A 16,725-nucleotide genomic window follows, 5' to 3' on the forward strand; every position below is an offset into this window, starting at 1 on the left:
AGCTTATATGCGATCTGCTTAGAGAGAGCAAGCACCTTGAACGTTTTAAATAAAGTGTTGGCCAGATATTTTTTGTGGCTTGACACGTGGTGATGTTGTTCCACCTGGTTCCTGCCCTCCACGCAGCGTCTTGCATTAGCAACAGTTTACAAGTAGCGATTGGTATGCCAGTACTTGCCAAACGTGGTAGGATGGGCTGTACTGTACCGTTCCTGGCAAGTTCATCTGCCTTACAGTTACCTGGAATGTCTGTATGGCCCGGCACCCAGCAAAGGTGAATATTAAACTGTTGCGCCATCTCCATTAGAGATGATCGACAGTTATGAACTGTTATAGAGTTTGTAGAGACTGAGTCCAGAGATTTGATAGCGGCCTGGCTATCAGAGAAAATACGGATATCAGATGTTGATATCACGTTTTCTTTGAGCCAAGACAAGACTTCTTTAATCACCAAAAGTTCCGCCTGGAACACGCTACAATGATTGGGAAGGCGGAATGAGAGACTTAATTTCAGTCGTTCAGAGTACACACCACCACCAACCCCTTCTTTGGTCTTTGAGCCATCTGTGTAAAAGTGGATTGACTCATTCTTTAAGAATGTTTTCAACATTCGATACAATTTTGAAAAAAATCCAGTTGACAGTTTTTTTACAAAAAATAAAACTCTAAAAAAAAAACAATACTAAAACTTTGTAAAATTTTACTTTCGACGCAAATAGCTTTTCAAAAATTTAAAGTAGTGGCTTCAAACTTATTTTATTTCACAGAAAATATTGTTTTCGATATTCAGTAATTTTTATATAAAAATCCAACAGTCTGTTTTTCATAAAAAATAAAATCTACAAAAAATAGTACGCAAATTTGACAAACTTTTAGGCAAGACAAATCGACAGGCGGGATGGGAAGTTATCAGTGTGGGTGGCATCCCAACCTCTTGTTTGTATTATATTTCAAAAACTTGATTCAACTGAATTCCCTATGCAACAGAATTGTTAAGAGCTTTGCTTTTAAACTATTTTGTTTTTTTTTCTGATGAAAACTCCTTTACCATAAATTATTTAGCGCTTCTTCCATATTTTTGTAAGACAGGTGAAATCTAAAAACTTATGAGGATATTTTGAGTATTATACGAAATAATATAAACATGTTAACTGGATATTGAAGAAAGGGATTACAGATTTGGAAAACCATCACGGATTTATAAATTATGATAGTCTCAAAAAGCATTATGTTTTTCGAATTTTCAAGTACAATATCTCAAAAACCCTTCGCAATACATTAATTTCGAAGTCGGATTTGAATTAACGCCACAAAACCTAATTGGAAAAGAGCACTGTCCCAGGAGAGTTTTAGATTTACGACCCTTTAAAGTGCATTCTTTTCCTTTTTCACACCTTAGAGGAATAATGGTTTATGCAGCATATTTTTGGAAAATGAATTTTCTTGCGGATAAATGCGATTTCTGTAGATTTTAGCCTTCTCCAGAATTCGAAGAAATGTCCTGAGGCTGACTTTCGAATCAAAATCTTACTGAAGGGTTATAATAAGGGCACACTCAAGGCGATATTACTATCTTTATTATGTAAAGACACAGTTTGATCCCTGGGAAAGAAGGAGAGGTTGTTGAAAGGAGGTGTCGTTGCACATTGGTTTTGAATTCCTGAATATTGAAATGACAGGGAAAGACAGACTGTGGCAAGGCATTCCACAATCGCATAGTACGGCTAAAGGACGATTTTCTGTACTTGACAGTACGACCGAAGTTGAGCACGAGGTTACACTCATAACCATTTCTAGAAGCGCGAGTATTACGGTTGAACTGTTTAAGGAGGAGAACGCAGCTGGCTATTTCTCTAGACCATTAACCATTTAAGCCACATTAAAAAAGGATGACACAAGAAACTTTACGACGATGGTTAAGTGACGTAAATGATCCTATGATGGTATTATCTCCAATTAATTTAAGTGCCCTACGTTCAATACTGCCCAAGAAGCTTAAGTAAGTTGCAGGAACATCCACCAAGAGATAGGAGTTATACTCAAGCTTTGGACGTAAATAAGTTTTGTAGATAGCAGCTAGATCAGAGGGTGAAGAAAACTTCTTGCACTTTCTTAGAAAACCCAAAAAATCTTGCTGCATTTTTGGTGACACCAACATTTTTTTTGTGGTCGTTCCACAAAAGATGGTTGGTGATACAAATACCGAGAATATTGAGAATTTCAGTCTCATCCATGGAAATTGGCAAAGGGGTATATCTCGCTTTAACTATACAAGACAGAAACAGCATTGAGTTTTCGACAGATTAAATTCCACCTATTTTTTTTGTCCCCATGCTAGAATGCTGTTAAGGTCGGAATTTAATTACCTTGTCATAATTTGTCGTAGCAGTTATATATCTGAAGAAGAGAGATTTGAGTTTAAAAACGAATATGAAAAGCTAAGAGTACTATCGTCAGCGAAACAATGTATTGGATTAGAAGTTGGTTTTAGATCAGCATAAGAATTTCTTATAAAAGTAACTCTGTTTCTAAAAGTCATTTTTAAAGGAGATCTTCTGCTTTCCTTGGAAGATTTTCCATTTCTTGAACCTTAAGCAAATTTCTTGAAGAACCTCGGTCTTCTCCAAGATGTTTCTACTGAAATGTTTTGTCCACCTATTAATATGTAGCATATTTACAAAAAAAACACTTTATTTTCAAAAACCATCATAGATTACAAACCCTACCTTTTTTTTGACTTTTTAACCCAACAAGACTATGAGAATTTTTATTAAGTGTTCCAACTATTTTGACCAGCTAAAATTTAAATCTCCCTAGACTAAGTGCACTGTTAGACACTCATCTTTAGACTACTCGTAAAATTCTTAATTGCATAGTTTGACAACACATTAAACTTGGTATTTTATAGTTTTTTAAATGACTATAAAACTTGAAGAGAAAACACCTAAAAATGTCTCTATTTTCTCGGTCATAGCTGTATGTATAGATGCTCGTGTTTATACCCCTAAAGATGTCAACCTAACACCATTTAAAATATATAAAATAAAAGAAAAAAAAAACAAGTTAGGTTATTTATGAGTTTTGCCCTTTTAATCGGACGTTAAATAATTCGACTGAATGGGGTTCTTTTGCCATATTAGTGTGTGTGTGTGTGTATGGATATGGTCGTATATTTGTTAAGGAGAGAATAAAGTTTAAAAGGGTCCTGCTCGTGCCAGTCCTAAATGTTAACATGTTTCGATTCTTTTGGGAGATGTATTTTCAGCGTTATGGTAATTTTTGTTTTTCTTAACCCAATGATTGATCTATTGATTTTGGTTAACAAAAAAGAAAAAAAAAACTTTTTTATTCAAACTTCAACAACCGACGACGACAGATTTTGCTATACATATATTTTATTCAAGGAAGTGCCTTACCTACTCTAAATTTTAAAACACCGTCCTTTTGGTAAATAACTTTTCTTATTTTGTTTTTATTTTTGTTTCTTTCATCGAAACAGAAATAAATAACAAACAGGTATCATCATCTTCAAAAAAAAAAAAGAAAAAAAAACTTTTTTACTTAAAAAGTTATCAACAAATTTTATCTAGACAATTTAATACATCAGAATCAACAACTGTCAAACTCGTTTTCTGCTTGTTATTCGATTAAAGTAGAAGATGATACGTTTTTTAAAAATATGTTTGTTTGTATAATTTTTTGAAATTTCACCACAACATGTCTTTTTTGTTTTATTTGGGAGGGGGGATGTATTTTTACGAATATTGTTTTTTTAGATTTAACCGAAAAAAAGTTAAAATTAAAAATATATATCGAGAGTAGGGAAATATAAACAAAAATTGAATTGGGATTGTAACAGAACCCGAAGAGCATTGTTATGAAGGTTGAGAACAGGCTAACACTTTTCTTCAAATTCGAAGAAAAGTGGAATTGGAGTTGAATTCATAAAAAATTATAAAAGACTTAACACTCCTTGGAAGAAACTATGGAAGGGTTCTATAAGAAAATTTGGGTTTATGAAATTTATATTATTAAACAAAGTTATTTGTCAGGGCTTATTTCTGAGCGATATCCTTTTTCATAGATGAAAGAATAGGGTACAAAATAATTGGTAGCTTACCAAGGTTAAAAATTCTTTTTACATTCTGAAAAAAAAGGTGATATTGAAAATGAAACTATTCACACAATGGAAATTAAAAGATAGTAAAATCATAACCAAAGATTAATGTTTATTATGGTTATAAGGAAAATAAATGGCTTTGAATAAATTATAACATTCTCAAACCTGTTCTACATTTCGGAGGAATTTGTATTTTAATTCGAATTGCTGTTCTAATTTTTTTTAAGTCATCAGGATTTTGTTATTCAATTTTATATTTCAATGCAATTTAATTCATTATTATTGGTTTTCGAATCAAATATCTTCTTAAGAATTTAAGATAATGGCTTTAAATTAATTTTGCCTTAAAAAAAAATATTGTTTTTAACAAAAAATAAAAAAACCTGAAACAAAATTAATAAAATTTGCTAAAAATTGATTTTCAAATTAAATATCTTTTTTGAAAACTTGAGATTATGGTGCTAAACATTCGGAAAAATTTTGAGAAAAATTGAATCAACAGTTTTTTTTATAAATCACAAAAACTAAAAAATAAATTTGTCACCTCGAAAATTTAACGAATACAAAATGATTTTATCTCCAAAACAGTTTTGTGCAGCAAAAAAAAACGGTTTTAACCTTTTGTAAAATTTTGAGAAAAATCGAATTGACAGTTTTTTTTCATAAAAAATAAAAACCTAAAAAAAACATAACCCAAAGTTGGTAAAAATTGAATTGGCTTTAAGCTAATTTTATCCTTTAAAAAATATTGTTTTCAACATTCAGTAAAATTTTGAGAAAAAAAATCAGCGTCTCCAGCCGAATCCCTTGACCTACTGATGAAGACGCACTTTCCGGGTTGCGAGAGTGATAACCCCGAATCGCTTAAAACCACAAAGCTGAACGTAGCTCACGTGGAGCAAGTCAATTTCGTTATAACCAGAGAAAATATTTTGTAGGCCATTAATACTTTCTCTCCATATGAATCCCCAGGCATGGATGGCATACTGCCAGTTATGCTTCAAAAGTTACATGATGTGGCAGCTCCATGGCTGGAACAAATTTTCAAAGGATGCCTCCTTCTCAAACACGTGCCCATGTCATGGAGACAGGTCAAAGTAGTTTTTATCCCGGAAGCCAAGTTTCTGTCAAAACGGATACGTCACGTTTAAATGATTAGGAGTTGAGAAAAATTTCAGGAGTCTTACTACGATTGTCTTCTAACGTTTTGGTGGAAGAGGGCAAGCCTGTTGAGTATTTCGGCTTGGTTTTCAAAGAAACATCCATTTTTGGCTTTGTGTAAATTCTTTGACGAAAGTCCCTGCGGGCCATACTAATTTAAAAGAAGAAACAAAGCTATTTGGTTTATTGATCTTTGTACACCTAATGGATGAGCTACAAGGTATGCTCTTGGTAGGAAGTCAGTGAGAAATTATATATTCTGGCGTTGTTTGTGGGCCTAGACCAGATTTACAAATTATTTTTTTTATTACTGTTACGGAGTCGCTAATAGGAGCTGAATTAAAGTCAAAATTGGAGTTATACATTAGTTCGTTGTTAGGGAGGGGTAGAATTTCTAAGCAAGCACAGAGTTTTCTCGGCTTCTTTTTTCAGACTTTTTCCTTTGTTTATCAGGCACACTTTCTGCGTTATTAACACCAGAACCTGATTGCGAGAGAATATCTTCACTTGTTGAAGAGAAAGTAGAAGGAATTTTAGGCCTCATGCGAGATTTTGGATTTACAAGATGTTGATATAAGAGATGTCATAACGCGAGATTTTTAAAACCCAACCCCAATTTCTGGTTTTGTTTTCAAAAATGTAAAACTTTTAATGAACTTTAAAATTACAAATAAGAGTTCTTGAAGAATTCTTAACTCTACATGTGTGCGAGTAATATCGGAAATGTAAATATTAGTGGAAACATTTATTTTGAAAACATTCAAAGTTATACTAGTCAGATTGACATTTTCCATTCCTAGCAATTTTAAGGAAACATAACATTTGTGTTTCAAATTTCTAAATTACAAATAAAATAAGTATTTTCTTTAATATTTATTTATTTATGAAAACCTCAATGAACATTTAAAAATACTTTTAACTTTTATGCCTGAAAATTAAGTAAAACTTACGTGACTAGATGTTAAATATTTTAATTAAAGTCACGTTTTTTTTATTTCAAACAAATAGCTTACTTTGTATTTAAGAATTTTTACAAAACTTGTTACTGTTCGTGAAACATTATAGAATGTTAGTGTCTAGACATGAAGTATTAGTATAAAACTACATATTAAATTTATATCGTTCCTTAACGTTTTATGTAAGTTATTGGCGAAAATGTAATAAAAACACGGTACTTGAAAACTAGCATTTTAATATCATACAAGTGCTGCGATGTAATATTTTAAAGAGCTAATAAAAAAAGGTAATAGAATCTACACAATACATATATGTATATCGTCTTGTTACCCTTGATATCACCTTTGGTACTTTCTCTAATACTTTTGTTTTATAGTTGTTGTTATGCCAACTGCTAATTTATGTCTTCGCTAATCTAATAATAAGCAATTGCTCAGATTAAGCTTTAAATTTCAAGAAATAAAAGTACGACAATTAAAATGGTAGTATTTTACAACTGTTTTATTTTAAAAATAAAAAAGAGGCTGGGATGCGACCCACACTGATAACTTCCCATCACGTCTGTCGATTTGTCTTGCTTAAAAGTTTGTCTATATGTACTCGTATCAATTTTTACTAAATTTGCGTACTATTTTTTGTAGATTTTATTTTTTATGAAAAAACTGACTTTTGGATTTTTATATAAAAATTACTGAATAACAAAAACTAGAAAACAATATTTTCTGTGATATAAAATAAGTTTGAAGCCAATATTTCAATATTTTTTTTAGATTTTTATTTAAAAAAAAAAACTGTCAATTCGATTTTACTCAAAATTATTTCAGATGTCAAAAACATTATTCTTCGTTACACAAAATTGTTTTGAAGATGAAATCATATTTTAGTCGTAAAATTTTGGAGGTGACAAATTTTTTTTTTTCAGTTTTTTTGATTTATAAAAAAAAACCGTTGGATCGATTTTTTTCAAAAATATATTTCTTTGATATCACGTTAGAATATATCATATAAAATTTAATTCAAGTCTCTAGCGATTTTGATTCGTAAGATATTTGGGTTAAATAAAATTGTCACCTTTTTTTCAAACTGCTATGGTAAAAAAACCACCCACGCAATTTTCTTGAGAGCCCTTTCTGCATCTTTCTGCCTTTTTATCTGTTCAACAACATTAATTTGAAATCGATATCTCTTCTGGTTCTTGAGCTATAGGCGACGAAAAAAACGTCGCGAACGTACGTACACACCGACGCACAGATATCTTTCTAAAAATCTTTTATTTCGACTCTAGGGACCTTGAAACGTCGAGAAACTTCCTATGGGAAGTTAAAAATATAAAAAAAAGTATTTTCATATAAACAATGAACTTGAAAAATCATCTTATACAGTAAAATCCACTTAAATGGAGATTAAGAAAAAATAATCCTTAAAATTATTGTTTCGACTACTTCTAACTTTTTTTTACACTTGTGAACTTCTTTCTTTGATTACGTTTTTTCAGCTAAATATGTAACTTTTTCTTAAGAGTTTGAAAGATACACTGTAACTATTACATAAATAGATTTAGAAAACATTATGTTTATAATATGATTTTCCTAACTAGAGACATATTTTTCTTTTAATTTATTTTGTTCGCTCTAAAAAATTGGTCATAAAAGACCATTCTAAAAAAGCATAAGTAAAGTTTTGCTCAAGCTCATGTTAAGGTTGATTTTAAAATTTGTTTATAAAAAAAAGCTTTGAATGTTCAACAAATATTTGCGAAAAAAATAAGAAAAGATCACTTTGCAATATTTCATCATTTTTATTGTGAATGATGTCACCGTACCGCATACCGGTTCAAAATAAAGCAAATTTCCCCATCATATAATTACTATTCCCCCCCTCAACTTAATGCCATGGTTTTAAGTTTTATTTTTTTTCTAACGTATAATTCTACAAAACAAATCTAAAAAAAAGAACCTAATGCGAATAACCTGTTCATAATAATATGTGAAAAAAGTAAAGATACAATGATGGTAAAATATAAAATAAAGGTATACTACATATTTATTGTATCTCGAGATTATATTTTGAATAAAATTGTTAGATACATGTACTGTACATACATAACATATATTTGCAGATGTTATGATAGAAAATAAAAATAAATATATACGAGTATGTATAATTATTATTTTTGCTAATAATTCGATAGAAACAAAAACTTAATTAATAAGACTTCAAAATATAATTATATGTAGTACATGCGTGACAGGAAATAATAATAATTAATTTCAGTTAGATACATTTTTATATATGTATAAGTAAACCTGAAATAGAGACTTCCAAACATCTACAAATCTACATGATACTCTCACTAAAGTATCTATATATACAAACAGTTTTTTTGAGATATTAATTGCAGTCGTTGAGTGGATAAATACATGGATATCAAATGTATCTACATCCTTAAAATCAATATAATTCCTGGTTCTTTATTTTGATTGAGAACTATCATTAATTTTGGTTTTGATAAAATTGATTGTTTTGGTAGTAGATTCTTTTTTAAAATAAGAAACTTGATTTTATACAATTCTCTATTATTTTAATTTAAATCTTTACTTAAATGCATATTTTATTCAAGGTCATACACAACTTTAAAAATTGTCAATTAGATGGTTTTCCAATTACAGATTTCTTTTTGAATAACCCACTATTTAGGCTGCTGTAAGCTTTTGACGTTTTTCTAGTAAAAACTACGCCATTACTTAAAACAGCGAGAACATTTTCGAATACGGTATCAGGTCTTTGCTTAAAAAAGCTTACGACCAAAGAATGTCCTCCTCTGCATTATGGGATGCGTATTTGGGATGCGTACTCAAGATGAGGGTAGACAATAAAGAGCTATAGAGAGCGAGAGCAACATATTGATCCTGAAATTCTCTATGCCAATTTTCTACAAATTTTAACAAGGAGTTGGATTTACTAACTATCAAAATCGATATTAGAATCCGTGAAATCGAGTCTAGAATTTAAAATAACTCCAAGATCAATCCAACTAATAGTGAGTTTTTTAAAGAAAGTTAAGCAATTGGTTTAAGTACCCGTGGCATGGTGGTTAGTGGACTTGGACTTGTGTTCGATCCCTGCCTATGCGATCTAAAGTTTCTTTCACGGGTACTGCCTCTTGCGAGGAATTGACTAATTTTAAAAGAGTAACTTTTGTCATGGAAAAGTGCTTTCTCAAAATTAGCCGTTCGGATTTAGCATATAAACTGTAGGTCCCCTCCATTCCTGACAACATTACTCGCACACAGAGTTGGTTGTGAGTTGTAAGTCACTAGGCCCTAGTTCTCAACGGACTGTTGCCCCCCTAATAATATAAGCAATTGGTTTAAGTTTTAGCCCATTGTTTTTGTACCAAATAACAAAACTGTGAATATCCCCTTGGAGTTATACACAATTCCTTGGAGACCTTTTGCTTTTAAAAAGTATCATACTATCCGAATAATATACAAAAGTGTACATCATTGATTGCTCAGGAAAATAGAGAATTTTTATGCTTTTAAACACTTTCATACCATCCGTATCATACACAAAGAGGTTTATCATTGATAGCTAAGAAAAAGAGTAGAGGTCCTAAATGACTACCCTGGGGAACTTCTGATTTGATAATGAAAAGATTGTAGAATAAACATCAGAATTCATATTCTTAAGACGTAATTCATAAGATGAATTCAGGAAGAAACCCAATTGCCTTCAAATTAAATGTTATGAAATCATAAGGAATTTTGTCAAAAGCTTTAGAATAATTATTGAAAATACAGTCGAGCCACTGACCTAATTCTAGGGTATTTTATCATCTATGCAAAAATTTGTATATATTACTAATTGTGGAACGTTCTTGATTAGCTATAATATTTTTGCAGTTAAAATGTTAACGATGACAAATAAATTTTTCAAAAAGCTTGGGAATAAAGAATAGGTTATAGATTGGTCTGGAATTACTAATGGAAATTTACCCGACTTTAGAAATAAAGCAAATATGCGAAGAAGCTTAGGTGCTGCTACTATCTTAATTTTTTTTATAAGACGATTGAAGGAATTTATTTTGTCCAAAACAGATTTTAATTTAAATTTAATGCAACAAAAATAATTAAAATATATTGGAGGAAAAAATTGAGTTGTTGGGACAAGTAAGTGATGTAAAAAATGGAGAAAATCCATAATCGTCCAATCCTTTTCGGTCTTTGGAATAAGACATTCAACAAACAAAAATTCTTTGTATTTTGCATAAAGACTTAAGTCTTACAGCTTTTTAAGTTAGCAAATTGGGATTGGGTTGGATTGGATGCGTCAAAATGATCAGGATTTTCATCTAAGAAAACATCTTTAGCTACGAGGGCTATTTTCACTCATTTACTGAACTTGTTAGTTTTCGAAATAGACTGTTTTATTTGAGGTCACTTAAAAGATGAGGTCCTTGCCAATTATTTGAAGTTTAAAATAAGAATGGAATGTACCCATCACGATTGTTCGAATTGGTCATTCACTACCATTTAGGTGTTAGCGTTTTCTAATTAATGAAAAAAAACCTCAGTTGATTTCCCTTAAAGAATTTTTCCCTGTTATTGGAAAACACTGTAGATTTAAACAAAAAAAAATATACAAAAACAATTATTTCACCAAACTCAAATGTCATCGAAACTGTATTACTGATGAATTTTTACGTCAAATGTGATGCTTATGGGACTTTAATGGCAGGAACTTAAATTCAAATCGTAAATCTAAGGATGTAGTATGCGATAGTAAATATTTTGGAGCTTGCTGATACCTTCGAATGTCATATATGGAATGGAAGCAGCTCAGGAGACTACGAAGAAGAGTTTACTTTTATTAGAGGTACAGCTTCTTCAGTTATTGACTATTGCTTTACGTCTGGAGTGTGGAATAATATTCTAAGCAATTTTAAGATAGGAATCAAGACTTTCTCCGACCATATGCCACTCGAAGTCAATTTTACGACGCAAGTAGCGAATACTTCTGATAGTGCGAGACAGTTAAACCTTGTCCCGAAACTATACTATAAAGACAAAAATAGACTCACCTACCAAAGGAATTTAACTGAAGAACTGGAAAAACTCAGAAATTCAAATATTCTAGTGGATATAAACTCTCTGACAAGCATTATTAAGAGCTATAACCCTCAAAGTCCAAGAAATAAAACGAGTTTTAAGAAAGAGTGGTTTGCTTTTGATTGCCTTCAATCTAGGAAGAAATCCTTTAGATTTTAAAAGCTTTTTCGAAAGCACAACTCGCAAGAATTCAGGGCATTGTACTCACAGGGAAATAGGGAGTTCAAACAAATGTGTTACATGAAAAAGGCAACTTTTGAGAGAAGAAATATAGAGGTCATCAATAGTGCACGTTGTTCAACCGATTTCTGGAGAGCTGTTAAAAACGTTTCTGGTGGAAGAAATATCATCGCTTTAGGCCTGCAAGCATCAAGTTTAAAAACCACTTCAAAAACCTCCTCAATTCAGAGATAATTTCACCACTGCTTCAATATGCTGAACCACTAATCCTGGATGAATTTTTAGACGCTCCTTTTGAGTTTCAGGAATTACAAGAAGTCACATCGAACTCCAAAGTGAATAAAGCCCCAGGTAATGACCGTATTTCTTTTGGATTCTCCCATTAAAATACAGGGGGATTTCCTTCATTAACACCAGTGCTAAACTATTTGTAGTAGTAGTTATATACTCTTTGAGCTATTGTCTATGTCTCGAAAATTCAGGCACTGTTATTATATTTGGTGGTTTTATGCTAGTGCACAATTTAATAACAATGCCGCGTCCTAGAAGATCTAATCTTTCCCAGCGAAGCCGTATTGCAATTAGGCAATGGAAATGAAGAAGAGAAATTGCACGAGAACAGCGCCGAACAAATATGGAGCAAAGAAGGGTCTTAATTCGTGTTTCTCAAACACAAGAGCAAAGAAGAGAGCTCGTGAAACGGCTAGGTTAAAAACAAAAAATCGTCGAGTTTATCGTACAGATGAACAGAGTAATAATCTTAGAAGTGCAAGACGAAATGGTTCAAGTATTGATTTGAATCTAACAGCGTTTCAGTATGATTGCACCATCGACTACAGCTTGTATCGTTCAGGTTTAGGCCAACATCATTTGAATCACTACGAACTGTTAATGGTACCGTGTGCCCCACATTCTGTGCAGCGTGTCAAGAGCTTCATTTGCTTGAAAACGATACTCATTGGGACACGACAATCGCTGAAGGAATTATTTCTGCATCTGCAAGTCAGATACGCACATTAATATCTCAGAAGATATTTTACATCAAATTCGCTTCAGCTCAAGAAATTCAGATCTTGAGGTGAATAAGGAGATCCATAACCAGACTTTGCTCTTGATCGAAGATATGTGTTACCTCATGTGCGGCAGTTTGTTAGTATTAGAATGACGCATTTAATAGAGAATTGGAACGTGAACGTGAATATGATCCACATAAACTTATACAATCAGTTCAAACTAATGTACCTCTGTTGAATCCTAAGCAGAGGAAAGTCTATGATACACTGATTAATGCAATTGATGATGGAAATGGCGCCTTTTTTTTGGATGCCCCCAGTGGAACTGGGAAGACATTCCTCAAGTCATTGATTTTGGCCACTATACGTGCGAGATCCGAAATTGCGGTAGCAATTGTTTCTTCTGGAATAGCGGCCACATTGTTAGATGGATGCCGTACGGCTCACTCAGCGTTAAAATTGCCATCAAGCATCAAAAATCATCATATGGGACGAATGCACAATGGCGCACAAAGGCGCATTGGAAGCACTAGACCGAACATTAAAAGATCTGCGCAATGACTAGAGATGTTTTGGTGGTGCAATGATTTTACTATCTGGCGATTTCCGACAAACACTACTAGTCATTCCAAGATCTACTGCTGCCGCCGAAATAAACGCTTGCCTCAAAGCATCAAATCTGTGGCGATATGTAAATAAACTTCAACTGTCTGTTGAATCTGCTGATAATTTCTCGAAGCAATTGCTGACTATCGGTAATGGCCGAGTTCCTGTTGACAAATCAAGCGGTTTGATTTCATTTCCTCCAAATTTTTGCAATTTCGTATCATCAAAAGACGAGCTTATCAAAAAAGTATTCCCGGATATCATCGTTAACCACAAAAATACTAAATTTTTAAGTGAGCGAGCAACTTTGGCCGCTGAAAATAAAGATGTAGATAACCTCAATTTTATAATTCAAAATCAAATCGCTGGTACTCTGTATTCATTCAAATCTTTCGACCGTCTAACAAACTGAATTGTTAAACTCCTTGGATGTGCCTGGTTTACCACCGCACAATTTAAAACTTTAAGTTGGCTCGGTAGTCATCATGTATAGAAATTTAAACCAACCAAAACTGTGTAATGGAAAGCGTTTGGTGATAAGAAAACTGATAAGCAATGTGTCAGAGAAAATACGGATATCAGATGTTGATATCACGTTTTCTTTGAACCAAGACAAATCTTCTTTAATCGCCAAAAGTTCCCCCTGGAACACGCTACAATGATTGGGAAGGCGGAATGAGAGACTTAATTTCAGTCGTTTAGAGTACACACCTCCACCAACCCCTTCTTTGGTTTTTGACCCATCTGTGTAAAAATGGATTGACTCATCCTCCAAGAATGTCCTATCCTCCCAAAAAGATCTGGTAGGTATAGAAATCTGGAAATTAATGTCGAATTGTAGTTGGGGGATGGTGTAGTCTGTGGGCTTTGGAATTGATTCTAAGTACCTTAGAATTACGGAGTGGCCAATGTTGTTGTTAGTCCACTGCGACGAAGCATTGAGGCGAATAGCAGAGCTTGCAGCTATTTGTTTACTAAATATGTCAAGAGGTGTAAGGTAGAGCAAGGTGTCCAGTGCAGCAGACGGGGTCGTGCGAAGCGATCCGCTTATACATAGGCAGGCTGAACGTTGGACTTTATTTAGCTTATCCCTGTTTATACCTTCCTCTAAAGCAGTCCACCATACTGCTACATCGTACGTTAAAATCGGTCTGATTACCGATGTGTATAGCCAATGCGTGATTCTGGGCTGTAAACCCCATTTATTACCAATAGCTTTTTTGCAAGAAAAGAGGGCTACAGTAGCTTTTTTGACTCTGTCCTGTACGTTGTGTTTCCAATTTAGTTTTTTGTCTAAGACAAGAATTTGATTCCTTTAATATAGGGAGGGTTGACAAATGGAATTTTGTATCTCCTCGAAAATAAGACCAAATCGGTTTTATGTGGGTTAACACCCAGTCCACACAGATCAGCCCAATGTATTAGTCTGCCCAAGGCATTTTGTAAGAGTTCTTTTAGGATATTAAGATGCTTTCCTGAAACTGCTATAGCAACGTCGTCCGCATAGGCTATCACTCTGAAGCACTCCGAATTCAGAATAGTTAGGATTTCATTCAATACTAGGTCCCAGAGGAGAGGGGATAGAACACCACCTTGCGGTGTCCCTCTACTAACGAAACGTCTACCAGAAAAGTTGCCCAGTTTTGATATAATGAATCTGCTAATAAGCATTAAATAAATTAACTCCCGAAGCGAACTCTCTACATTTAGAGATGTCAGTGGAGATGTGATTGCAGATGTGTCCACGTTGTTAAAGGCACCTTCGATGTCAAGGAAAGCAACCATAGTGAACTCTTTATGATGGCGGGAATATTCGACAGTGCGTACTAAAGTGTGTAACGCTGTTTCCACCGATTTTCCTTTACAGTAGGCAAGTTGAGACGAAGACGGAAGTCTTGTATCGATACTTGCCCTTAAATGGATATAAATCAATCTTTCCAGGGTCTTAAAAGGAATAATGATAGGCGCATAAGTCGTAGATTTTTAGGATTGACTTGGGAGCATTTACCTGCTTTATTAACGTCTAACAATAAAAAAAAATATAGATTTAATTGCTCTTAGATGCAAATAAATAATAGATTTCATTGTTTTGACATTACTCACTTTCACTTGTATTTATCTACATATGTACATAACTAATCTATCCTCGATGTCAAACATTGACGCAATTTATCTTAAATTGCTTCTTTGGTTGATTCTATCACGACTAAAAAATGTGATAGATATGTATGTGTACCTACTTAAACGAATACTTTTTTTTATTTTGTTTAAACAATCAGTAAACAAAAAATGTATTTTTAAAATTTTTAAGGGCTCAATGAAATTTACATATTGAAATTGCGCATTTAATCTTTATATCTACGAGAGTGCCTTTTTGATGTGCAATGTGCATGTTCATGAAAAAAATAAGGATTAAAATGTATTTTTTTGTTGTTGTTTTTATTACCCTTTATAGCTTTAAAGAGCCCTATTTCCTGGAAATTAATATAGACCGAGTCACTTAGGTGCAAGAAATATAAGGCTTAACGTCGAAATGTCACTTGTTCTTGCCAAATGAAATTGTCTGAGTGTAAATTCAACATCAAGGCCGCAATAATTTCAGTATGTGTATTTACGATGTATGTACATATGTATGTTTAATATAAAATGGAAAAATTAAATGGATTGAACCTCCGGTTGTAACTTTTATTGATTTATTTTTTTTTTATTTACAAAGGTGATCGTAGGTGGCAAAATAATTTATTTCGTAAATTGTTTGCAGGTTTAACGATGCGCATTATTTGATTTACTTCGTAGGACTTTACAGTCTTGTTGGACCAAAAGCCTAAAGCCTCAAAGTTTTGTGCACTAGGGTTTTTGATGTTTGAAATGTTTACAATTATTTTAGTCTAAAATTTGTATTGCCAAAAATAAAAACATTTTGTTAGGTTTTAGTTTTTGAATAAAATATTGAAAAAAGTTTGCTTTTGAAGTTAAATTCAATTTACTATTTACTGTTTATTTTGAATTAAAAATTTAATAAGCATATAAACGTTCACTTTGCATCTATCTCAAGCCCAAATAGATCTTAGCCGTTTTTCTCCTATACTCTTTATTTTGTATTAATCATTTTCTAAGCACGCAAAACAAAACTTTGTTATCCTTTGGTTCCTTCATCGCACAAGCGAACTGTATCCCTAAACAAAAAACTTCTTCTCAAACTTTTCAAAACTCAAAAGAAAGATGTCTTTCTTGAAGAAATCAAAAAGTATTTTATAAATACATAGAAAAGAAATTTCTATGAGTATTCGTAGAGCAGAAACAAATTAAATTTTATAATCATGTCGACATGCCACCACCTGATTCTTCAAAATATAATATGAAAACTTTTTTTGTCTGCATTAATGTATGTGCTATGTGTTTATGAATATGTATGCATGTATATTTATATTTAATTTTTAAGGTATTCAAATACATATGTGACAGTGCAGGATTTTATTACAGTGCACAAACGAACATAAAAACAAATACATGTATATTAAAAATTGAATGAAAAAAAATATTGCGTATACGCCATAGTAGCCCCTTTTGAATTGTG

The 16,725-nt window shown here is 32.6% G+C and overlaps 2 protein-coding genes across 2 annotated transcripts in view; one reads left to right on the plus strand and one right to left on the minus strand.

The window, feature by feature from the left end:
* The window catches only part of LOC129948424 (low-density lipoprotein receptor-related protein 2), a 384,397-nt gene that overhangs the window by 352,850 nt on the left and 14,822 nt on the right, over window positions 1-16,725 (minus strand). The window lies entirely within an intron of this gene.
* Window positions 13,126-13,560, plus strand: LOC129944961 (uncharacterized). The gene has a single exon (XM_056054622.1). The coding sequence runs from the start codon at window positions 13,126-13,128 to the stop codon at window positions 13,558-13,560; it is 435 nt and encodes a 144-aa protein (XP_055910597.1).

The sequence above is a fragment of the Eupeodes corollae genome, chromosome 2 (genome assembly GCF_945859685.1).
Source record: "Eupeodes corollae chromosome 2, idEupCoro1.1, whole genome shotgun sequence".
Lineage (NCBI taxonomy): Eukaryota > Metazoa > Arthropoda > Insecta > Diptera > Syrphidae > Eupeodes > Eupeodes corollae.